At 37.7% G+C, this 26379-nt stretch overlaps 1 protein-coding gene and 1 long non-coding RNA gene across 3 annotated transcripts; one reads left to right on the top strand and one right to left on the bottom strand.

Moving 5' to 3' along the window:
* Positions 1 to 4969: 4969 nt before the first annotated feature.
* On the bottom strand, positions 4970 to 20725 carry LOC148737692 (tetratricopeptide repeat protein 38-like). 2 transcript variants are annotated; one of them, XM_088747382.1, is made up of 16 exons: positions 20437 to 20725; positions 18192 to 18269; positions 17853 to 17934; positions 16925 to 17060; positions 15122 to 15295; positions 14355 to 14430; positions 13297 to 13416; positions 12306 to 12365; positions 10793 to 10831; positions 10462 to 10540; positions 8477 to 8547; positions 8288 to 8382; positions 7956 to 8034; positions 7791 to 7868; positions 7117 to 7190; positions 4970 to 6285 (listed from the first exon to the last, which is right to left on the bottom strand). In XM_088747382.1, exons 1-16 carry the CDS (start codon positions 20470 to 20472, stop codon positions 6195 to 6197), a joined length of 1368 nt encoding a protein of 455 aa, XP_088603508.1. In that variant the 5' UTR covers positions 20473 to 20725; the 3' UTR covers positions 4970 to 6194. The 2 variants fall into 2 exon arrangements, with proteins under 2 accessions (XP_088603508.1, XP_088603509.1); XM_088747383.1 differs by lacking the exon at positions 12306 to 12365.
* A 271-nt stretch (positions 20726 to 20996) lies between these two features.
* LOC148737693 (uncharacterized) lies at positions 20997 to 24144 on the top strand. Its single transcript, XR_015996192.1, has 2 exons — positions 20997 to 21634; positions 22785 to 24144. It is a non-coding gene; the product is annotated as an uncharacterized LOC148737693 (long non-coding RNA).
* The last annotated feature ends 2235 nt before the right edge of the window (positions 24145 to 26379 follow it).

Raw genomic sequence — 26379 nt, forward strand, 5'->3', positions numbered from 1 at the left:
TGTATTTTTGTGCGCCACGCCAGTGCGCAAACGATGGAAACCCTTTCAAAGTCAGGTGTCAATATCTGGCGAATGGAGGGAACAAGATATTTTTAGAAAGAAAACCACTTTTATTTCAAACTCGTGGAGAAAGCGGTGCCTCACATTTTACAATCTTCAACAAAAAAACTAAAAGTACACAATACGGAGTTATTTAAGACAGAGATTTGCCGGCTACCACTCAACTTGGCAGAATGTGGCGCCGACAATCAACAACTGAATGGTCAAATCCTCAAGCGAAATGAAAATTTCAAGCGTTCCGGTATCAAAGCAAGATCTACAAAAAACCGGTAAGTGCTTTACAGTTGTAAAAAGAAGTGTATTCAATGATTAAGACTCGAATTTCTCGGTAAACTCTGGCGAAAAACAGTTCAGTTAAAAGTCACAATTTTAACTGTTTTTCTTTCATCGCAGGGAGTCGCTCGTTGGTGTCAATGCTGGACTGAAAGTTTATGGAAATATTTACTGGAGAATTATTAAAAGTTACTCCAGTGATTTTTTTCTATGCGTTTTCTCTTACTTTTGAGCGTGAGTGGTTTCCTCCAATTTTCTAAAAATTTCAATTTCAATTCAAAAGTTGGAAGACATTCGTTTTCTATAAATTTAATTTGTTCATATTTGTTCATATTTTCATAGCACTAGTTGTATTTACGTTTTTACGTTCGTAACAATAATTTTTGCTCGCGACTCACGTCAGCAATATCGCTTTATGCGTCAGTGCGATTCCACGCTAAATACCCTCTCTTCCGGTTGACGTATTGACCAATCAGAGCGCGTGTTTACTTTAAGCTATGCGATTCTTTCGGATATCACAAAACCGCATCCAATGATTGTTTATACCCTGACTGAAAGACTGCATACTAATCAGTTTAGTTATACCCTGACCGAAATACTGCATATTAATTACCTTAGAGTCATTTTTTGAGTCATCATGACCCAATCTTCAAACTAAACCTACTTTTCCTGCTGTTTTCTACAAATGATTCGTCAATTTGCTGAAACTCCAGATTGTGTTTATTTGTCACGAATGAGTGACAATATACGACGTACTTCATAGTCACGCTTTTTAGCGAGACAGGAATTTATGTTAATACAATTTTCTCTTATTATGAGAAAGGCACGTTCATTATCTATATAACTTGACTCTTTTGATGCAGCATTAAGAGAGAAAAAAATAGTTTTCTACCACAAGATTTAAGAGCGATACAAGCTTTGATCCGTAGTGGTTATCAAATCAGAATTTAGTGTGTTAGTAAAAAATTTGAGTTCATTTCTACCTGCAGACTGAGTTCTCACGAGGCTCTATTCAAACCTTACCAACGTAAATAAATCACCCATTTGGGTTCTGTCCTGGTGTACCGGTTCACAAGGGAATTACCATTGTTCTTTCTTTGTTTAGGAGTCATTGATTAGCTGTTGTGTATTGTTCGGTCTTTTGTATCGGCTCTCGTGAACCGGTACACGAGGACAGAACCCCCATTTGCGTTGTCACGAAAATAGTTAGGTTAACCTTACCTTGTTTTGAATAAACAGATCTGCCGTTGCCTTACAACTGATTGATCCAGACCTTAAATATTTGTAATCTTTGAGACCTGCACTGACTAGTAAAATATTCGTGTCTTATATTTTCAATTTTCATCGAATTAAGCCAGTGACTACTAGATCACAGTCATTGACAGTCGCCTAAAGTACTGTAGATGCACATCTTACTGAACTCTTCTTCCAGACACTGTAAACCAACCTTGGTATCTCAACAGTGATTTCAATTCAGTCCCACTGCGCGATAATAATAAAAGTTATGCAGCTTATGGGGTCGTGCATAAATACTAAACCTTAAAAACAAAATATATGCCTAGTAAGTAACAATATCAAACTATCTAAGAATTTAATTGTTAAAAACTATGACGTAACTAAATATAATGGAAATATTTACGTCTAAAATTTTTGGTTGAAACGCAATACAGGTCACTGTTTACGAGCGTCAGACTCCTTAGGGGTGCCACGTTTCAGCTCTATTTATGGTAAAAACTCTATTGTTTATTGGAATATTTTAATTTCTAAGGATAAAACTTTCCTAACACAATATCTCAGCGACCCCATAAGCTGCATAGCTTTTATTACTATCGTGCTAAAATAAAGGTTCTCTGTCTGTCTGTCTGTCTGTCTGTCTGTGTGAATCGATTTAAGAGAAAAACATTTAAATTCTAAAGCTTAGGTCATGAATGAATGACCGTGTGTATTTGACCTCTTTAAATATTGCATTTCCAATGTCCTCAAACACGAACTTATGCTAATTCAGGCTCCGTTCAGACTAGGTGCTTATGCAGGTTCTTGGGAGCGGGCACACGGGTGTCTAAAAGTAACGTCCATTTTGTTGCCAGTGCACAGTGCCTCGGAATGGGCACCCAGTCTAGACGGGGTACATAACTACTTGAATTAATATGATGGGACATCTGGGAAAGAGAGAATTGTAAGGTTTATACACAATAACATGAGCTCTTATCCTGTTTGAATATTTCTCACATAGCGGAGCTGTGTGCAAGTGTGCCAGTATTTCAAAGTTTGCCTTACCGGAGCAGTTAAAGAAAAAATTACCCATATGCGCAGGAAAAATTTCAGGTGGGTCAAAGAACAGCCTGGTTGGGACTTGCAGGAGGGACTTTAAGAATACAGAATAGCAACACCGGGGGAAACATCGGAAAATAAAATTGAACTTATTGTTTTCTTGACAAATTTCCCGAATGCTGGCATTTTTTCCGCGTCTAACGGCGTCACACTATAACTTAAGAAACGATGAGCTCCAGTGAAAATTGAATCGGAAATATATAATTCGCCGGCATTTTTAGACCTCGCAGGCTCTTTTGCTTTGCAGAGAACGGAGAGAAAATGTACAGTGCCTTAAACGCACGTGCCGAGCAATCGTCACGCTCATTATATCTTTTCGTTAATGCCCATGAAAAAAAAAAAAAGAGTTAAATCGAGATTCGGAGAATTTTGGTGACAGATCGTGAATGACTGAAAATGCTCTTCCAATTTAAGTTCAGTTAATTAATATGTCTAAACTCACAGCGATATTTGCAGCTTTCTTTTAAACTTCTGGGGAAACCAGCCTAAAGCGCTGCGGTATCCTTCCTCGTTCTACGAACGAAACTGTCCGAAGAGCTCGGCGTCGATTAACTTGAATTTACCCGCCTCTTAAACACGAGGGCGCGCTATATAAGTAAGTCTTCCCTGGGAAGACCAAGGCTCATCTGTCACTCACCGTTGACGTGTGCAGGTCAAATTTAAATGCTGGTAGACGAACAAAAGGAGCTAATGAACAAAGCAAAATTAATCGACTCCGAAAAGTATTTCCTCAAACAACGACTTCCCCGTTCAGTTTTTTCTGCATAAACTATTTTTAAATAAAGGCTGATAGTTTTGAAGAAACTGTTTGGGGCTGCGTCGGTGGGGGTAACGAAATAATTTCAATATATCAACAAAGCTGAAATGGAAAATTGGCCACCGTTACGATTATAAAAGCTGACGTTTCGAGCGTTAGCCCTTCGTCGGAGCGAATAGAGGAATTGTGGGTTGTGTGTGCTTTTAAACACGAAGGCGCGCTATAAAACGAGCCTTAGGTCCCACTGGACCATTTTTCAATGAATCGTCGTGTGATGTAGAACTCTTAGAGTCAAGTCAGCTTGAGCTACAGCTACTCCAAAGCAGTGAACAGCGGGCGCATTCCTCAAAATTGTTTTATGTCTTCATCACAATACAAGAATTTTTGAGATTCGTATTTCCTTTCTCCACCAGAAACTGTCTTTATTTGTGGCGGTAAATTTTAGATCGAAGTAGGTGGTTCCCACGTTACCTCATGCCCATGCTGGTGGAAGTAAACAATAGATAAACTGTCAAGTATTTACTATCACCTCAATCAAACTTTCCGGATCATGATTTGTCCAAATGCGTTAATTAAAATCGGAAGGGCACCAAAAATAATTTAGTCCAAGTTAGTTGATTCAAAGATGTTGTCTATGAATTAATCAATAAAAACATAGATTGCTTCAGTCCATATCCTTTTACCAAAGCTATATATCGGAGGATAATTTCAAAAAATACATCTCGTCTAAGGAGTAGTTTGCAGCTTTTCATGTATAACAACGCTGCTTAGCCTTACTTTTTTCCATTGTTATTCAAATATCCAACAACTCTCGAGATTTTCACGTGCAGGTATTTACATGCTTTTATTTCCATTTATAGTTTTATATGTAGTCTCCCTCGCAGCCGTTTAGAAACTTGCAAAACATACCGATTCTGTAAGTTATCTTTTTTTTTTCTTGGCTTTCTCGTGAAAAATTTGAACAAAGTCGTCCTGTTAAGGACTTTGCGAATGCACTGGCGAAATAATTCAAAAAAGAACTAAATTTACGAAATTACTGAATGTAAATTCCATTCTAATCTCAAAGGAACTGACAGCGAGCATTTTAATAGAAAAAGTGAATCTTAAACTTTCATCTTCGCGTTTCTAGTGAAAAAAGTCTAATTACGGCCCGAAATAAAAGAAGACAAAAGATTAGATCTTAAATCTAACACAAAGTCATTTCGACGACATTAGGGACTGGGACAAGCTGCGGCTAGGTCGAGTACAGATTTCATCATTTTACCTTACAAATAGCGTATTGTTTCTGTTTTTTTGTTTGTTTGTTTTTCACTATTTTACACTCCTTGCATAAGAGATTTGCGAACACTTATTCAATTTCAAAGGCAAGGTAAAGACTGTTTACGAGCCATCAGGCCGGTGCTTAACTTCGGTTTCTGTAGCATGAAGTGACCAGGAAATTTTCATGAAATTTGCCGGTACCCATTTAGACCTCCACAAAACAAGGCTTGAAATACTTGTTTATTAAGAAGGGAGCGCGCTGGACGACTACACGAAAACATTGCACTATTATCATAACAACTTCTCCTTTATTTCTTCAAGCAGAAAAAGAAACTCGCAATTCACAGAAAAACGCAACTTATTTGACAATTTATGCTTTGTTTCAGGTTTAAGTTCTCAATTACAATTAACGCTTTCACTGAGCAAATGCGCCAGAGCCGTGCCAGAAGGGGAGCCCGAGGGCTTTTTCCAGATAGTTTCAATATATCGACAAAATTGAAATGGTAAATTGGCCACCGTTACGATTATAAAAGCTGACGTTTCGAGCGTTAGCCCTTCGTCGGAGCGAATAGAGGAATTGTGGGTTGTGTGTACTTTTAAAGGCAGAAAATGGAGCTACGTGATTGGTGGGAACATGGCAACGAGAAAAACACGAATAAAATAGTGGAATGAAAAGCGTTCGTTGATACCTGTGGGATTTAGACTGCCGGTTTGAAAGATGAGCTTTTGTTCAAGAGTTTTACGGCTTTCCGTGCTAACTAAGTGTAAGGAAAGACCGCAAATTGCAATATGTTGCTTAGAATGCTTAGGTAAATTAAAATGTCTAGCGACTGGTTTCGATGCTTCCTTGTCATTCCTCTCCACGTCGCGAAGGTGTTCTCGGAATCGGTCAACTTTTTCCAGATAGGCTCACTTCGAGCCGACCACACCCACACGTCAGCTTTCATGGCAGTTCTGATCTACGAATATGTCTGATAACTTATTTATTATCTTATTCCTCTACTGTATAAGCATTTCTTCTAACTCGGGAAAAGTGAGGCAGACAGAGAAACGGAGAAGGCGCAGAAGAACCACCTATGAAAAAATCATGGCATATTTTTACTCTATTCGCCCGTTATTTATACTCTACTTAGTAAAGTTGAATAATGAAATCGCAATACTTTACTTTATTTTTCTAGCGCTAACAATGACAAAATACGTTTATTCTTGACACGGTCAAAAGAGGATGTGGTGGAACACTGCGTGGCACTCTCAAATTGTATTCACGACCTAATCCCGTGTCAATTCGCCTATGAACCGGTTCTCCTTTTTTGGTTAACTTTCCGTAAAGAAAAAGCCTTTAGGTCATAGCGTGTCGAGAAGATCCAACTGGACTAACCTGGCTGCAAGGCGCTATCAAATGCTGGCGTCAAAAGTTATTTTATTAACAGTTTCTTTCTGTTGTGTTTCGTATAACGTAAGTATTGGCGAGGTGAGCTTAAAATCCATATTTCCGTACACAACCATTTGCAACCTATTCCAATTGAAGAGCAAGAGCTTGTGCCATCAGTCTGTCCGTCAACGGAGCTTTATCCTTTTTTGCTTTCTTTTCGGCGATAAGACACCTGGGGAAAAATAGAATAAAAAATGCAGACACACGAAGAGTAAACAACATAAACTATTAATAATAATCATTACCATTATAAAAATTATAATTATTAAAAACTGGAGAGTTGGATGCCGCAATTCAAGAGTTTTCATTGGCTTAGCCATCATAGGTCATGAGCCACTAAACCATGCGCGAGTTAAAGTGTATTTGTATATTGAAACCTTCCATTCGTTCATACAAATTAAAGTTAGGAAGATTTATCTATATTTAGGGGCATTTTTGAAAACACAATTATTCCCCTCGCGCTTGTTGGATATGAGATGATTATAGGCATCTCGGCCCTTCACACGCGGTTTCCCCGCGCTTTAAGCAGTTCTCTTGTTTTTACTTCGAGGTCTCCTTGGTTTCCCGTGATATTTTCCTTGCCACGACTGGTTGTAAGGATTGCTTTGGTTTGGCTTTACGACACTCTATGAGAAAGCTTACAATAATTATGACAATAATCAACCCTTTATGACCGAACATCAGTATGCATTTTCTCCTCACTGTGCTCTTCACATTTCCTATGCTACTGTCAAAGAGAATTTCATCGACAATCAGGAACGTCTTAAATAAGTGATCAAATCGTTTAAGTCGTGACAGGTGCTTGGATATCGGATCGTTTCTGGTACCGATTTGAACAAACACAAACGAAAGACAGGCCTGGAGATTTGTTATAGGCATTTTGGAATCTGTTCATGGTCTTGGAATCCGGTAAAATACTTTCTCCTGTTTGATATACATAACGACATGTCACTTCTCAATTATAAAGCAGCTGATAAATTAGTTGAACAAGTACTATGAATACCTGGCAAATTGGTGATCCTCTTTTCGCTGTGAGTGCATGGCAGCATTTATCAAGAACAACTCGTACACATCTCGCTATAACATAGACAAGGACAGAAACGCGAGCACAATTAGAAAACATATCCGGAAGAAACTCAGGCAAAGAAAGCCTCGACTTTATGAAGCTTCAATTAAGCCTCGATTTAATGTATTCGACCCCTTCCTTGGCTCGCGTCTAAGTGTGAATAGTCATGAGATACTTGAGTAAATAAAAAAAATTACTAATGACCGGTCAGCTCATTTATTTTTCTTTCTTTTTTTCTTTTTTTTTTTTTTTTAATCACGTTACAAAAAGAAAACCATATTTTATTTTCTAGGTTTTGGTGATAGACTATTTCGAGTCTCCCTAAACGTTTACAGACACGAAAAACATTCTCATAATTCAGTTTTACCCTTTACACCCTAACATCAGTATGCAAGTTTTCCATTTCTATTTTTTTTTCTCAGTATATTTCCTACGGTGCTTACAAGGGGATTGTTTTCTCGATTAAGAGCTTCTTGGGTTCGCGATCATTTCCTTTACTCTCTCGACCTTAATGTTTAATTCAGGGACGATAATGTCGGGAGAAATCAGATGCTTGTCCCTCTTAGGGGAGACTGATCTACACAATGAGTAAAGAGATTAGCAACCCTCACCTGAGCTCTACTTGAACCTACAAGATCCACTTTATAACGAAGAGGTTTCAAAATCGTCACAGCCTTGTCGAAGTTTCCCTAAGAAAAATAAGGTGAATACGCGTTTTCACATGATTTCACGCAAAACAAAATATTTACACCGATAAATGATAATTACAAACTCACTTTATCAGCTTCCACAAATGCCTCGCAGATTGCGAGACCCACTACACGTGATATTTCACAGTTGGGGCCTGAGCCTTCCCTAAAGTGGAGACATCAAACGCACCGCTGTTAGGCTTGCTTTTGGGCGAATCTTCAGTTGACCCTCTGCTAAACTTTTCCAATTTTTTAACAAAGCCCAAATTCCTATCCAGGCCTCTTACGGAGTGCCAGGGTAAATATAATTCGAACAATTCAGGACACTTTTCACAGCTTCTAGAATGGGAGACTACTTTCTGATCGTAGCGAACAGCTTTCAGAATCCCTTTAGCCATCAATGAAAATAGAACCCATACCTCACAAATTTTCTCAAGGAATCCAACAGCTTCATCGTCAAAGCCTCATTCTTTGCACCAAGTGTGGTCATAAGCATGTGACTGTCATTGAATGCCTTCAGAAACCATAAAAAGAATTGTGTTTCTTTCAGTTGTCATCATATGAAAAAACAAAGCAACAGCGCTGGCTCTCTTATTCAGTCCACTTACCAGAAAATGCTCTTCGGCGTGGCTTTCCCAATACTGACAAAGTTGTTGCCACCTGTCACCAACATCGACTCCTGCAAAAACAACACTTGATCGTCCTTCCGTTTCTTTAACATTATTCATTTCGTTTGTTGTGTTCCTTGTTTCCAGAAACAATTACAAAACATTTCAAATTTATAAAAAGGTAGATGCCTCTAGACAGTGCCTAACAGCATTTCGTACCTTACATCACGTCTATAAAAACCGTAAGTAATAATGTTTCTGTTGCAGTGCAACTGAAGTGCATGACGCTGATCTTACTCAAACACAATACCCTCATCAATTTAAAAACTAAAACAAGTTACAGGAATGAAAGCAATAGACCTATGTCTTAAAATATTTAAAGAATACTACTCCAAACAACAAACAATACCACTACATCCAGACAAGGATACCTAAAAAGTTACATGATTAAGTGTCTTATGTTGAACAAACGCCTGCAGTTATCGGTCACTCGGGTTACTACTACTACTAATTTGAATATATCGACAAAGTTGAAATGGTAAATTGGCACCTCCGCCAATGTAATCTATAGCACAACTTGCACTTATTGCAAAAAGATTTACATCGGCAAAACAGGCAGAAGACTAGGTGACCGATTCCGAGAACACCTTCGCGACGTGGAAAGGGTGAAAGGAATGACAAGGACACATCGAAACCAGTCGCTAGACATTTTTAATTTACCTAATCATTCTAAGCAACATATGGTAATCTGCGGTCTTCCCTTACACTTAGGTAGCACGGAAAGCGGTAAAACTCTTGAACACAAGCTCATCTTTCAAACCGGCAGTCTAAATCCCACAGGTATCAACGAACGCTTTTCATTCCACTAATTTATTCGTGTTTTTCTCGTTGCCATGTTCCCACCAATAATGTAGCTCCATTTTCTGCCTTTAAACACGAAGGCGCGCTATAAAAGGAGCCTTGGGTCCCACTGGACCATTTATCAATCTACCCTCGTGTGATGTAGAACTCTTAGAGTCAAGTCAGCTTGAGCTACAGCTACTCCAAAGCAGTGAACAGCGGGCGCATTCCTCTAAATTGTTTTACGTCTTCATCACAATACAAGAATTTTGGAGATTTGTATTTCCTTTCTCTTTATTTGTGGCGGTAAATTTGAGATAGAAGTCAGTGTTTTGCACGTTACCTCATGCCACCATGCTGGTGGAAGTAAACAATAGATATCTCATTAGCTCCTTTTGTTCGTCTACCAGCATTTAAATTTGACCCGCACACGTCAACGGTGAGTGACAAATGAGTCTAGGTCTTCCCAGGGAAGACTCCCTTATTTAGCGCGCCTTCGTGTTTAAAAGCAAACACAACCCACAATTCCTCTATTCGCTCCGACGAAGGGCTAACGCTCGAAACGTCAGCTTTTGTAATGGTAACGGTGTCCAATTTACCACTTCAACTTTGTTGATATATTCAAATTATTTCCTTACCCCCACCGACGCAGCCCCAAACAGTTTCTTTAGAAACTATCAGCCTTTACTATTACTAACATTAGAGATATTAATTCCCCATTCACACATTTTCATAAACTACAGAGGAGAAGGGTTGAAAAGGTAATGGCACACCGATAAATGAGATTTAGAAGTGGTGATAAATATATCTTATTAGACATTTTGGTGTGTAGTGTCGCTGAGTATTTTTAACGAGTTGCGCCGGATTTGGAAGAGCATGTAAGGCAAGTCAAAATACAAACAACGAGGAAAAATACTCAGCAATACTACCCAACAAAAAGTCTACTAAGAGATTTATTATCCAACACGCCAAATTGGTATTTGAGTGCGAGCGAATTTCGGGGATATTTCTGGAGTATAAATATCGCATGATATTTGTATGCGTTTCGCGCGTTATTTGTACTCTGCGAAGCACAGTTGGATAATAATAGACAATAATAGTTTTAATTACCAGACAGGACTTCAGCGGCAAATAAATTAACCAACCTTCCAGTTGCACTCGATACAACAAAGATGATCCATCCGTCAAAGGAAAAACGTTACTAGCCTTAAATCTTGGTAACATCTGTGAATAAGAAAATGAAAGTCGTCACGCACACATAAGGATGTCATGACGTAAAAGGTCACTAGCCCATTTCCGAATTACCCTTGGCCTCTTTTTCAAAAGGAGGCCTGGTGCTCAACCATTCCTGTGAAAATGAGTTTAATTTGCATGTGAATGAAAACTTATTATCATATGAAAGGATGAGCACCAGGACTCGTTTTGAAAATGAGGCAAAGGGGAATTCGGAAATGAGCTATTCACATGTAAATTTACCTCCGAATCGTAGATATCCAGGGCTGCTTCGTACTCTCCCTAGGGGGATGAGGAATTACACGGTTAAATTCATAACGTAAAAAAATTAAACACAAAAAGAATTGCGGATGAAACCACTTCAGGGGGTACAAGTTTCTGTTCTCTTATCTTTTTAACCCGCCTGTTTTGAGGGATTTTGGTGTCCCATAGTCTTGATACATTTGACAGTTGTCGGTACATACTTAAGCTGAATAAGGAGCACAATGGCTTAGCTGCGTCGTTGCTGTACTTTGCGACGGCGATTAGCAGTGTAAATTATTTTTCTTATTATGTCTTTTTATTTTTTTTAATGGTCTGCAAAAAGGGTGGCTTTATTATAGAGCGCCCCAACGAACTTAGAGACTTAGAAGCTGAGCTTTTAGGAATTGTCTGCAAAGATGTGGAAATCGAGCCCCAACTCCAAGACACGACAGGAGAGAAATTAAATAGTGGTTCCAACATAGTGCAAGATGCAAGGCTAGACATTCATGCCCGTGGTTTCTGGGAACACAATCGATTTGCATTTTTCGATATTCGACTTTGTCATCCAAACGCTGAATCGTACAGAAATCTGAAACAGCAGCAGATTTACCGCATGCATGAGAATGAGAAGAAGCGTCCCTACTCAAGACGTGTTCTAGACATCGAACATGGTTCAGTTACGCCGATTGTGTTTACTTCGACTGGTGGGATGGGCCAAGAAAGTTTGAGACATCACAGTCTCATTGCAGACAAGAAAGGAGAACACTATTCAAAGACAATTTCCTGGATCAGGGCAAAAACACCGTTTGCATTATTAAGATCCGCCCTAATCTGCCTAAGAGGATCCAGAACAATTAGAAGGCCTAAATTGGATTTTACTAATGTAGACCTAGATATCGAAAGTTCAGAGACTGCCAATTGATAGCTAGTTTCTTTTTTTTTAGATAATTTGTTAGTCAATATTTTCATGTATTTTTCGATTTTTTAAGGATTTTATCTTAATTTGTTTGTAAATATTTTTGATGGTTAGAGTGAAATATTGCTATCATAGTGTATATCCTCCAGTTTTTCTTACATTTTTATTAGACATTTTAACACATTTTTTTCGATTTTCAAGCATTTTATCATAATATTTGTTCTAATTTTTGTGATTATGGTGAATAAAATTATTATTATTATTAGTAGTACTATTATTATTACTATTACTATTATTATTATCGTTATTATTATTATTATTATTATTATTATTATTAGCTGGGCCGCGTGCCCGAATATCATTATAATTGTGTCTTCAACTGAATTGTGGATACAAAATGTGATCATATTCACATCGTTCCTACGAAGCAACGTATTTAACAACTCACTGCTCAGATTTGTTACAATTGCTTTGATTACCTCTTGTTTCTATCAGCATTTTACTTTCATCGGAAAAAAAATTCACAATTCACCTTTGGAAAGTGTCACGTCAAACCTGAGATTGGTCTTTACCAGCAAATGTTGACTGATAGCATACCTTTTCAATATGATACAAAGCCCAGTGCCAGAAATTGTGGCAAGTTAATGACTCACAAGGCTGGCAGGTGTAGAAAAAAGCTCTGTTAGTCGTAGTGAACTGAATACTGACTCAAAGGTCGTAAAGGCTGAGATACACTAGGGAACTCGTCGCTGCGTACAATTCTTACTATTGCACCAAAATTTTGAAGAGACAAACACTTCTTTAAAAAAAAATAAAACAATTAAAACAATTATAATAATAATAATAATAGTAATAATAATAATAGTAATAATAGTAATACTAATAATTATAATACATAAAATAACAATGATCTTCATTTGCCCATTAAAACTAGAAAAAAGGATAATATCAGAAAAATCAACTAACAAGGGTAGTTCTTGAAAATTATGTATGTACAAGATAAAACTGTCTTGTTAATAACTAATAAGAACAGTTTTCAATTCTAAACTTCTACAAAACAAGAAATGCTTCTTTATACATGATAACAATAATAATAATGGTGATAATAATAATAATAATAATAATAATAATAATAATAACAACAACAACAATGATAAAATGAAATGCAAAAATTCCTTTCTGGTCTGTCTTCTTTTTAAAGCACTAGACCTAAGTGTTCCAGTCCTGATAAGTAAGCACTAAGGTTATTGAAAAATCTTCACATTTGCAATGGAGTTTATTTACGAAAATCAGTCGCTGGAATAGGGTTAGGGTGAGGGGTTAGGGTTAGGTTTGGGTTTTGAGATCAACTGCAGCGACAAAATTCTTGTCACAGAGACAAGAATTTCACTTAAAATAAACCCTATTCATGTCACAAGCGGCACAATCGTCGCTTCGCGCTGCCTCCGAGACGAGTCGCTGCAGCTTGTAACGGTGCAGTACACATGGAACGATTTGTGGAAAGAACAGACACTGACTTGAGTACTAAAAAAAAAAGGTGGTTGATGCCTTGAAATGAAGCAGTCTAATAAAAATGTATCTGACATACCTTCCAGTTTTCTATGGTTTTACTCATAAATTCAATCCCTTCATCCTGACGGCCTTCCATCTCCAAAACATGAGCCAAAGCATGTGTCGCCCCTGTGTCTTTTGGAATTAACTCCAATCCCTAACAGTAAAAGGAAGGTGCATAAACACCCAGATATTAGATGCCATAGACTCTTGCACAAAACAGCGACGAAAGCTGAAAACAATGTATTGATATGGAGCCTACGATAAGTCGTGAAGTTACTTCACTCTTGATTTAGTTGTTGATGTTGCACTTTTGTTCTGCATTGCTTTGTTTCGTTATCTTTGAGCGCATTTGTTTTTTGTTTCTCTTTCTGACGAACGGTTAATGCTCAAGACGTCATCCTTGGAATCTCTTTTTCGAAGGCCAATTTGCACGTCATTATCGACTCAGTTGTCGGTTTTTTTGTACTTCTTTTGTTTTTTATTTCTTTTTTAAATTTTTCTGTTCAGTTGTTTCTTTTTTGCCTTCTTTTGTTTGTTTGTTTGTTTTGTACTTATTTAACCAGTTAAGCTCCGTTACAGTTAAGTACATTCTGCGGAGGTCAAAATAGAAGTCAAAAGTCACGAAGGAAACAAGCACGTTAGACAAGCGCCAGCCTCCCATTCTCCTACTGATACCACATCCCCAACCTTGATTTCTGTTTTCACTGATGCAGTTTTGGACAAAATTAAGAAAAAGTGATATCACGGTGGCCTCATGGTTAGTGCGCTCGACTCCGGATCGAGTGATCCAGGTTTGAACCCTGGCCTGGGGCATTTGTTGTGTTCTTGGGCAAAACACTATACAATCATAATGTCTCACCCAAGTGTTTAAATACAGCTTTAGGTACCAAAGAATTTCATTTTGGGGGAAACCCTCCGATGGACTAGCATCCCATCCAGGGAGAGTAGAAATACTTCTAGTCACTTCATGCTACGGAAACCGGGATAAGGCGCCCGTCTGATGGGCCACTTGGCTCGTGAACAGACATTACCAAATGTGAATCCACCCCCCCCTCCCCCCAAGTTTTCACTCTTTTTTTTTTTTTAACTTACCTTACGAGCTTGTTTCTCTGCCTCTCTGTAGAAGTTTGTTTCTTCCAGACCAAAGGCATGTAAGCCAAAGAGATACCTGTACTGAGTTGATGCATGTATAAATGCTTTTGTACTTATAATACATGTAACGTAAGTATACGTAAACTGTACCATCAGTTGAGTTTAATATGTGAGTAGATAAGGCAGGCACAATCAGCAGCTCTAATAGCAGAGCTCTAAATTAAGTAGCGCACTGACGAAACCTCCATAAGTAATAAAATACAGTAACCTAACAAACTGACAAAATTTGGTCGAGGCGCCTGCGTCCATCCATGGCTTTCTGAAATGATTTCGCGACATTACACGCTCTGGTGCATACCATTTCAAAGTCCTGATATGCTTAACCATGGTCCAAATGAACATTTCATGTTTTATTCCAACAGGCTATTAAATTTCAAACAAAACTGATCTACGGCAGAAACTAGGGAAATTCACTTATATAACAAATTTGACGATGACTATTAATCACTTTGGAAAGTTCTCAGCATTGGTCACCACATATAAATTGCATCAACTCATTACAATATACATTATATTTATTATCGAATAACTCTTTTTTTAATATTATATATACATAATGCTTTTTATATTTTCTCTGTCAATCACTTTCTCATGAGCCTCTGGCTCGGGAGATCTGGGCAACCACTCCCTGTGTAATTGACCTTAAATAAATTACTAAAATTACTTACTAAATGTCGCCAATATTACAAAACTAGCCATTACTGTACCCATATAATGGTGTTTCTTGCTTCCAATGTGGAAAGACCCTTGCCACACTGTCTCTGACCCTCTCCTTGGGACCATAAAATGTACTGTAGTCAGAGAGCATCTTCAATGCTAGTATGTCTGTAGGGTACACCATCACAATGTCATCCCAAATGTCTTGTGCTTTAGGGACATTTCTACAACAATGTAATTAAAGGTGTCATGAGCAGCAAGACGTGGGGGGATACTTGAACACTCACCTGAAAAGTTCTGCTCTAATTCATGTCGATATGTATGATGGAAAGCAAGAGTTAATTAGGCACAATGAAACACAAGATACTATATATTTAAATTATTTGATTGCCCATGTAGATTTGCCAACTCGAGGAACTAGACGAGACAAAACTAGCGAAAGATAAGGGGGAAGGGAGCTATTGGATGATAGAAATTGACTGAAAAATTCTCCTCAAAGGAATTGATTTTCAGCTCAAGCAAACAGGAACTTTGGGTTACAACTGACTGATTTAGTTTATGTGCCAGTTCTCACATCATGGATGTGATCGCAGGGGGCTTTAAATTAAACCTTTGATTCAAAACCACTCACACAGGCTGATCAAACTTTTACACCCCTTAACTTACTCCCTTCAAAACCACTCACACAGGCTGACCAAACTTTTACACCCCTTAACTTACTCCCTTCAAAACCACAAAACCACTCATACAGGCTGACCAAACTTTTACACCCCTTAACTTACTCCCTTTAAAACCACCCACACAGGCTGGCCAGACTTTTACACCCCTTAACTTACTCCCTTAAAAACCACTCACACAGGCTGACCAAACTTTTACACCCCTTAACTTACTCCCTTCAAAACCACAAAACCACTCACACAGGCTGACCAAACTTTTACACCCCTTAACTTACTCCCTTTAAAACCACTCAGAACCACTCACACAGGCTGACCAAACTTTTACACCCCTTAACTTACTCCCTTCAAAACCACTCAAAACCACTCACACAGGCTGACCAAACCTTTACACCCCTTAACTTACTCCCTTCCAACTTTGAACAACAAAAAGAAAGGTATTATCATACACTCTGAAAGCAGCAACCACCAAAAGTTTCTGAACCCTCGAAAATAGGTTTGAAAACTTAACAAATGCTCCTACTGATTAAAGAAATATCTGTAGGTGATCCATATAATAAATTCCCTCGTTTTTCTCTCCCTCAATAAATCCTGGTAAGTTAAAACTTGCAAACGTTTCACCAGAGGTAACCCAAGCTCAAATAATCAGCCTTGGTACTTTTATCTACTAAATATGCAACTGTTGTTCTGACATGGTAATTTGGTTATATCAACTAAGTTGAAGAGGTAAATTGGCCACCATAAAGAGTTAAAAGCTGAGGTTTTGAGCATTAGCCATTCACTCTGACTAGACGCTAATGCTCAAAATGTTGGCTTTTCAACTCTTTATGGTGGCAAATTTACAGCTTCAACTTATTTGATACAAACAAATTACCTTGTTAGCTCCACCGACTCAGCACCACAATTTCTTTAGAAACTTACTTATTTGTTCTGACACATGTCAACTATGAGGATTTGAACAAGACTGAACCCCTGTCAGTATAGTTTTGACCAAAAACTCTGAATTAGTTTTCAAGAAAAACATGTTTAGCATGCTTTTGAGCTTATTAATTTGACTCCCCCGCATTTTCTGATCTGATTTATAACTGTTCACTTCACTTTTTGTCCTTCCGCTCTCCCCTCTTTATAATCTTTAACATAGCTGGGCTTAACCTTATGTCCTTAAACAGTGTATCTTACCCAGCGGCCAACTCTTTTGCAGCACTGAGATGTAGCGTTTCCCTGTGGGTAAGTTCAGTTTTTGTAGCATGGAAGGGAGCAGCATCAGAATGCTTCATATCAAAAAGACAGGTGGATGCCAAGACATGACCCATAACTGTATGTGATGAATCAAGACAGAGACTACAGATCAATGTGGGAGCAGCATCAGAATGCTTCAAATCAAAAAGACAGGTGGATGCCAAGACATGACCCATAACTGTATGTAATGAGTCAAGACAGAGACTACTGGTCAATGTGGGAGGTTTCTTGTGCCAAACTATCAATGAAACTAAATATCATTAATTCTAAAAAATAAATTCACGTAACAAAAGTGTATAAGGAGAATGATAACTGCTTCTTCATTGTTGTCTAGTTTTTTGGTTCTAATTTGTTGCAGACTCACTTGGCTGCACCTTTCTTTTCACATAGATTAATGATCTGCTCTGCCCATTAAGGAAAGAAAAATTTCTGCTGACATACAATTTTCAAAGAATTTCCAAGGCTTTGGCTGCACCTCGTATAACAACACAGATCAAGACCATGCAAAGCAACATAACCCTTGAAGGACCTGGTACAGAGTTGGCCAATCCTAACATTCATTTGACTGTGTACTATTTTAATACATGATCTACTCATCATAAAAAATATATATAATTTATCCAGGTTTTGTAACAATTGAACTCACACTTGAAAATGCAGTCTAGTCAAACATGAATGAATAGTTTATCATTGCCCATTGAGAAATTGTCTGTTGAAGTGGCTGGTTGAATGCATGCCGACTTTCTTGTTTTGATTTTGCTTGGGAGGTCTTTAAAACATAGAAATTTATTGAGTCTCAAACACTGAATGACATGTGAATGACTATTTCAAATAATAATAATAAAATTGTGCTTGAAAATTAATTTACCAAAGTCAGGATCTGCTTGCAACATCCTAGTTATTGAGTTCTGCAGACCACCAACACTGTCATCTTCAAGATGAGCTACAACCTTAAAAACAAAACATCAGCCCAAAAAACTAGATAGAGCAGTTGGGAAAACAAAATGAATAATCAATGTAACAAAGTCAACCAATGGTAGATCAGAATAAAAAACTTGGTATCTTTGTTTAGTGGGCATAATGTGACACAATAGCTAACTGTACAGAACATTCATTTTAGTACAAGTATATCTGGGTGGGTAACAAGGTCTACTACAATTATTAACACAGAACTTTACAACATAGCTGCCTCAATATAAATCTTTACCTGTGTGAGAGAAGCATCAAACATTTTGGCAGCTTCATTACTTGTTGTTGACAGTGGAAGACCTTCTTTCCTCCATGCCTACAAAACATACAGGTTAAACGTCAGTGCACTTGCAGAAAGGTCCTCTGCACAAGTAGCTTATTCTTGATGGGATCACTCAATTATTGGTAGTATTGGTAGGGTCTCTCTACTCTCGATGGTAACCCACTTCCCATCCCCCTCCTTTCAACCACAGAGAAAATAAGAGAAACCCTGAGAACAATATTACATGTTAAGTCAATTCTCAATTATTCAGACTTTTTCTCTGGTCCCAATTTTTTTATGAATATTTATTTCTCATGATACAGATCTGTAGCCACATTCTTTTTAAAATCACAGCATTCTTCTTTAAGACAAATTACTTCAACATTTTAGGCTAATGTAAAAAACATTTTTCTTTAATTTTGATAGTTATTTACACATGTGTAGTCAGGTATTCAAGTAGGACAGTGAAGAAGATGTAGACCATAATTATCTTTTACAAAACAATTTGTAAATGTTTTGTTTTAGGATTAAATATCGTTTTCTTACTTTGATCCGTTTTGTTCCTCATTAATATTTATATTCTTAATTATTCAGGCCTTTGATTATCTGGATTATTTCGTCCAGTCCCAACAAGTCTGGTTAATCAAGGTTCAACTGCACTTGTTATTTGTCATTTCCTTATTTATTTACTTACCTCCTTAGTTATTTATTTATTCATCTGTCTATTTATTCATTTATCATTTACTTATTTATTCACTTTTTATTACTCAATTTACTATTTAAGGTTTTGCTTATTATGCGCGTGTAAACTAGTTTAGTGTAAATTTAAAATTAACTTAACAGTTTAGTCTTATTACAAATTATGTTAGGATGTTCTTAAATTCAAATTGGATTTGATTAATGTAAATATAGATTTTAGATTCAATACCTCCTAGTATAGTTCTTACTGTTTTAGGAGCACCCCCATTAAAGATTAAAGATTTAAGACCCCTTCCAGGATTCTACCCTATGTCCTCCTTCACAACCCTTCTACACAAAAGTAATGGCTCCATATCAGAGGCCGACCATTTAACTTTTGAAGGGGGTGGGTGATTTTGAAAAAAAATTTCCTGCAAGCACTTGTTGGAAGAAAACAATTACATGCAGCCCAAATGTTTCAGAAAAAGTGTACCAAAAAATCGGAAAAAAAATATCCTGCAGAGCAGATTGCTAGAAAAAAGAAAATCTTGATGACCAGAAATCATCCACCCCCACCCCCCTCCTCAAAAGTCAAATGGTTGGTCCCTTAGTGAACTTTCTCAGAAACCCATTTCATGAGCAAAACCATCTCATTGCCAATGACATGCTCAGCTTATTAGGATCCAGTAAAGTACCCTTGAGATTAGGAAAATGTCATCTGCCTCAGCCAATCAGCATTAAGCAAATATTTCTGGAATATTCTACACCTCATCATACATAGAACTTTAAAATGCTAAATAGTGCATGATATTAATCAAAATTATGACTATAATTAACTCCTGTCAAATGAACCTTCTGCACATATAGTGTAAGGGGTCAATAAAAACTTATTTCTAATTTGTCAGTGTAGAATGTTTCGTGTAAGTCATGTACATTTCATGTTGTCTTACATGATTTAAAGGGTGCACAGAAAGGCAGGTAGGCATATTGGATTATTAAATTCGTTTCGTTGTGGTTCAATCCGTGTCCATCGAGTGGTATCTTCTTCGAGAACTCTACATGTATAGTCACTATTTTTTCTTCCATCAGTGGCATTTCTCAAACTAAAAGGGCATGGGCATTTGGTGTGTCGCACATTTATACCCCATTCGAATCTTTTTTGCAGGGATGAAGGAAGGACTGCATTATCATATTTCTAACAAAGACTTATAAGTACAGAAAAAATACTTTAGCAAAAGAAACATTAGGAAATTTATACTAAGACCCCCGTGTATCGTTGATTTATTTTTTTCTGGCTGTCCTACGTGGGCCTATTTAAGGTTGAAACAAAATTGTCAAAATTTTCAACACTTCATATTATAAATTACTTATGACTGAGTTTGGTCAGTCATATTATAAATTACAAATATTCATATTATAAATTACTTATGACTGAGACGGACCGGATATCTGGCCTAAGACCCAGCGAGGTTCGTAAGTCATGACCTCGATCCAAATTTTTCCCGTCCGGCGCGATCAAACTCAGTCAATAAGTACACATTACCTCAACATCTCTCCAATGAGTGTGTAGGTATGACATGTTTCTCGCTAGTACGACTGAACGCAAAATCAAATCTGGTCCGGTTGATCAAGGCGATTAAACCCTTCCTTGGCAATAAACCAAAGCCTTACATCTCCACCTGCGTACATAGAGCTGCATTTGAGGATGCTCCAATAAAGATATTCTTGACGGTTTCCCAAATCTTTGCTAAGAAAGTCTCTTGAATCTTCACAGAGTTTTCGTTTACACGAGTAGGACTATAATTTTTTTAGGGGATAACTTTCTGAAGGAACTTAGACACCAAGCTCAATTAGGTAACCACGCTTTTTGATGACATGTAAAACTTTTCACTCACCACCCCCGACTGGTTGAACTGTAGTTGGAGGGGGACAGGGAAGGAGACATTTTTGTTACTTGCGCAGGAAGAAAACAATGGAAAGTTATCTATTACCTTTTTTTTTTTATAATTTTTGCGGGAAAAACAAATGGCAAGCTAACTATTACCTTTTTACCTCATGGTATGACGTGAGTCATGCTATGAGGTATAAGGTTTGGGGACGAAATTCAATAAAAAATCACTCACTCACTCACTCACTCACTCACTCTGTTAGACATTAAACCTGGATTTAAACACTTTTTCTCCCCCTCCCAGACAAGTTTCCCTGTTCAAAGTCACAGTGTACGTATACTTGGGGGGGTGGTACAGAGGTGAGAATATGCTGAACTACTTTGGACAAATTTCAAATGGCGTCCAGTCCCTTGAAGCGTGATAGTTTTATTTTATTCCAAACTTGATCAAAACATACCTTTGTGGAGCAAAAACTGAAAAGGAAATATGCAACAGAATACTCGACTGCAGAAAAATGGGCGCCTGAGTCCTAAAAGTGGCGATAACATGAACGGATTCGTGCGTGAAGACCTCAACACCGCGAATATGAACTGAGCTGAAAGCTTACTGCAAATTTGTTAGCGTGAAATTTCGTAGATTTTACCTTGTTCCACCCACGACCATGAGAACCTCGCTATGGGGCCTCTCAAGACTTTTGGGAACAAAGTGATAGTTGGATGGAGGTTTAGTGTTAATTTTGGTAAACCGTGAAGAGCCCCAGCTAAAAGGACATCGTATAGACGACGACCAATCGACTGACGACAAGAAGAAAGCAGTATGTTGAAATGAGCGGTTTATCATCTGGGACAGAAGGTAAGCCCTCTTCCTCTTATTGTATGGCATTAAGTGTAGAACTTGCAACATATAATTATAATAATTTAAAAATAAGTACCCTTTAAGATTTGGCCATCCGTTCGGAAAGTGTTCGGAAAATGTCACATGTGAAAGCACGTCTTCTAGGTGAGGTGAGTTCTGGTGTTTTGCATGCGATGACACATACAAGCTGATTTAATCTGTGCAGAAATGACTTTAGTCAGTCTAACATCAGAACTTGCTATGGAACTGCTGAGTACATTAAGAATGATTTAAATTATACTGAAATTACATAGTATATAGATTTAATGTAAATAATGTGGAAATTACTGTAACAGTTCTTAGCCATCCAGTTCCAAATATTCATGTGGTTGGTATCTATCGGTCAAAAACTGTTAGAATTTCACAGTTGATTGAGGCTCTTACTCATCTCCATAAGTCAGTATTAACAAAACCCACAATTCCTACTCTATTACTTGGAGATTTCAATATTAACTTGATGCAGGAAACTGTGGAACAAAAAGCTCTCAGAGCATTTCTAATCACAAACAGAGGCTACACACAGTTGATTAACCAGTATACTACTGACTTCCGTACACAAATAGATCACATTTATACAAATGTACCACAACATGTGCAATCTGCTGGTACACTGGAGTCATACTATAGTGATCACAAGCCTATATCCATTTTTCTTCAACCTGTGTAAATATAATATAGTTTATGTAGATAACTTTGCCTAAACACCTGAACCACAGTGATACAACAATTAATGTAAGACCTATAAGACTAGAACTGAAAAGGTACTTTTTTATAAAGAAAAGGAAAAACAAAAATACTAGATACCATGCATACATATTGCTATCATTTGCATAACAAAATACAGAGATTTGAGAAGCAAATTCATACATATGTCTAAGAAAATGCATCTTTGGGTGTAAGGATGGAAAACTACTACATTATTTCCAAAAAACCACTGAAAATGACAAATCCAACCTCAAGCACAACACAGAACAAGGTAAGTTATTAACTTCCATTTGCAGGCGAGGCATAAGGGAAGAAAAGGGGTGAGCATCCAAAATAATACAACCAGATGATTAAATATGTTAAGTTAAGTTACATTGTAACCCGTTATTTTTCTGTGCTATAGACATCTGTATTTCCTACTCTCAACAACTGATGCTCAAGAATGGAAACAACATCGACTCTGGAGTATCTGCAACCACAATGATTATGCAAGTAATAAAAACAAGATGGTAACAATGCACTTGGTGTTGCTATGTCTATAAATCAGGTTACAGCTGCAATAAATTGAAACACTTCATTACGAAATGGCAAGACCACAAGTAATCAAGTGCTTACTTCATGCAAATGTGACAACAACAGATAGCTATACGAATTTTCCTAAAAACTCCAAGATCCCCAACTGTTAATCTTTTCTGAAGACAGAAAGAAGAAAAGGAACATTACTGCCCACAACTCTATCAATGACTATCTCAACAGCATATAATTACAAAGTTGGAAACTCATTTTACAACTCCAGCTATTACTGTACAGGTGTACCCACAAAAATAACTTTAGGAAATGAATGGGCCTTGGAATATGAATATACATGGTGATTCCATGTTGCGGACATTACATTCAGAGACTTAACATTCTAAACCCCAATTTAAATATCAAAATGTTCAACAATGGTGTTAAAACATATCTAGAAAATACCTTTAGTGTGCCCTTTACACCAAATAAAAAGATGCTTTAGTGACCTCTCAAGACCTTGAAGGTATGAGTTGAACAAAGTGTGTTGCGGACATTTCATTTCAAACAATCACTTTTTAAAGTAACGTTCTTTAAAGAGATTTTTTTTGTGAATCTTTAACCTTGAGCAGAAAATAATTGTGCTTTCAAAACATGGCAATAATTAAATTTTTCACCTATCAAAAGAAAATTCCTTGAAACATCGTTCGAATGATCTACAAACAAAAGTTTTGAGTTGAGGACATTACATTTTTGGGAACATAATTTTTATCGTTTCACCTTCCAAAGAAAGCCAGATGTTACGTCAAGGGCGCCAAAAATTCATACCATGAGGTTTCTCTAAGGAGCCTTTGATTTTGTGTAATTTTCGCAGGAAATAATATTACCTTCTCTCGCTATGCTCCGTATATATACGAATCTTCTGCCTTTGGCTGAACTTACGCTTTCTTCGTTAATTCTAAACATTACTCATGGTTAAATGGAACCAAAGGGAACTTCAAACCTTGGAAATACTTGCTTTCTGAATAGTGTCTTGGAAGGTCTGCTCTCAGTGACATGTTTTTCCGAAGGGCTCGCTAGAGTGCAGCACAATCGCAAGAAGTGCACCTCATCCAAAAACATAAACTAGTGGCCAGACACAGGCATGCTACCCATGCAGGAGTTATTTTTTTGGATGTGTGGGTTGAAATGGGACGCTTAGTAACTAATTCTGGTGTCAGAATAATTGTTGGTAATAATAAACTGCATTGACACCACGCTTCCAGCAGTACCCTCCACAGCCCTAATTTGAACTCATCACGCAACGCTCTCTCTAACTTTACGGGACGAGACCACATAACGAACTGCTCGTAGGCTATAATAATGCTCACTGCCGCCTCTTCACCAGAGACAAAACCGCAATCATTATTCTGGCCGTAAAGGGCCACAATCAGTCATTCCGTTTAGTTTTTCCGGGCAGAAAGATGCAAAATAAGCGTTACGTTGCACTTTTTAATTGACTTAAAGCAATCTGGTGGACATAGCCTGGGAACGAGGATGAGTTTTGGCATTGAGTGTCAGTCAAGCTTAAAATGCTGGGCCGATAACCAAGCTTGCTACAGTTTAAACTTATCTTTCGAGCGAACTTAAATATATTTATTTAAAGCACAAACCTGGTACTGTAAATCACTTCTATTGTTATCGTACCGATGAAAACAAGAACCCTCGGGAACAGTAAAAGTTCATTGTCGTATGTAACCTTTGGCGATTGGATCTATTAATAGATTAATATAGGAGTGTATAGCGGACGAAAGAAATATACTTTTCTGACAAAAAAAAAAACTTTTGGAAATCACTGCCACGTACCTTAGCTTTCAATCAGTCAAAAAACTTGCGGTGCATAAAATGCCTTCAGTGATATATCGTTCTGGGGCAGAAAAAACTTCTGAGGTTTGTTATTAGATGTAAGCAGCAGAAGTACTTATAAACAAAGTCATCGCGTTCACATGCAAATTTTTATTGAGCGACCCCGCATTTCCTCTAGCAATTTTAGTATTTCCAAATTGTTGATGTCATGGATGAGATCAACTTGTTCCAAAGTCTTAATCTCCATAACTCTCCATGTTAACAAATAATGAAAAGCTCTCTGAGACAGAGATTTAGCTAAAACAGCAACGCCTTCAATTCGAACCAATTCAATTCAATCCGCTGAACCGCAGGTCCGGCCAGAATATAGGCTCCGTGTAGCCTTTTCAACAGATAGTCGCCGCAAAATATTTTTCCATATAATTTTGCAGTGGAAAGCTCTATTTTATCTCCAACATCCTCTGGACAAGGATTTTTCCGGTCTCCGTTCTTCGAACAAGTGAAAATAGACTGAGCGAAGAAAAAGAGTACCGTTTTTCAAAGCATAACAACGCGTGCTTCATAATTGGTTGTTGCCTACCTGGACTTTGCCCTGTGCGCGCCAATGAACGATTGGTTCATGCTTTAGCGTGCACTATCGAGTTATGGAGCACGCGGGAAGTTTGGAGAGCACGAAAGAAGCGTAACAGTGGCCTGAGGCGATAGCCGAGGGCAACTCTAGCTTCTTGAGTGCTCTTTAAACTTCCCACGTGCTCCATAACTCGATAGTGCACCACTGAAAGCATGAACCAATTGTTTTAGAACATAGCCGCTGGAATTGTGCATCAAATCCGACGCGAAAAACGGACAACAATATCAGTTGAAGCGAATCGTGACGGTGCTGATACCGAATCTCCTTTTCCTTTGTTTTTCTCTTTTTCTGCCTCATTTAAGAACTCTAGCCCAAGGGAAAAGGTCGAAACATTGTCTTCGTTTTCGGACTAGAAGGCCGAGTTTCTGTTTGTACCTATTATTGTCGCGAAATATATTATTTTCCCCCGCGCTAACAATGGCCGCTCGCGCGAAAAAAAAATTCCTGGCGAAGTCGGATTTGCTGACGCTATCAGCGTGCACTATCGGGATTTTGAGCACGCTTACGAATAATGAATTTGATTGCTCCACTCTGCTAGCTATGTTCTAAATACGTGATAAAGTGCAGGTTGTTTACAGGGAATTGACACGCAATGGGGTAAAGTCATAGGTAGCTAAGAGCGAATTTTATTGGTAGAAAACGTCTGAGCACGTGAGAGTTGCGTAGAAAATTGACCCACTGTACTATTATGTTCCTTGTCAAATATTTTTCTGTAAAGCAGAATTATGTCATAAAAGTTACGTTATTTACTGGAAAATGGCATTTCACCTGAGAAAGTCTAGTCCATATTGGCGATTAAAAAGTAAACACGCAATTGTAGCGGGAAAGTGTCGTTTAAACAATATTTAACTCGTGGAGAACTTTTAAAAGCAAAAGAACGGATATTTAACATGGCAGTCGACGCAAAAAATAAATATAACTTGGTGGTCTTTTCAACGTTTCCAAAAAGAGCAGTCAACGGGGGCAAAAAACAAGATCATCAATCCAAATTAATTTAACACAAACATCCACGTTT

This window comes from Stylophora pistillata, chromosome 2, assembly GCF_964205215.1.
Source record: "Stylophora pistillata chromosome 2, jaStyPist1.2, whole genome shotgun sequence".
Classification (NCBI taxonomy): Eukaryota; Metazoa; Cnidaria; class Anthozoa; order Scleractinia; family Pocilloporidae; genus Stylophora; species Stylophora pistillata.

What these genes read in the sequence shown, in the direction of transcription:
- LOC148737692 (XM_088747382.1), bottom strand. Translation starts at nt 20,472, where the DNA reads ATGTCATACCTACACACTCATTGGAGAGATGTTGAG. An exon ending in CAAGAAACACCATTATATGG is followed by an intron (nt 14,431 to 15,121) that starts GTACAGTAATGG and finishes AACTCAGTACAG; the next exon opens with GTATCTCTTTGGCTTACATG. An exon ending in GTATCGAGTGCAACTGGAAG is followed by an intron (nt 8,548 to 10,461) that starts GTTGGTTAATTT and finishes TTGTTTTTGCAG; the next exon opens with GAGTCGATGTTGGTGACAGG.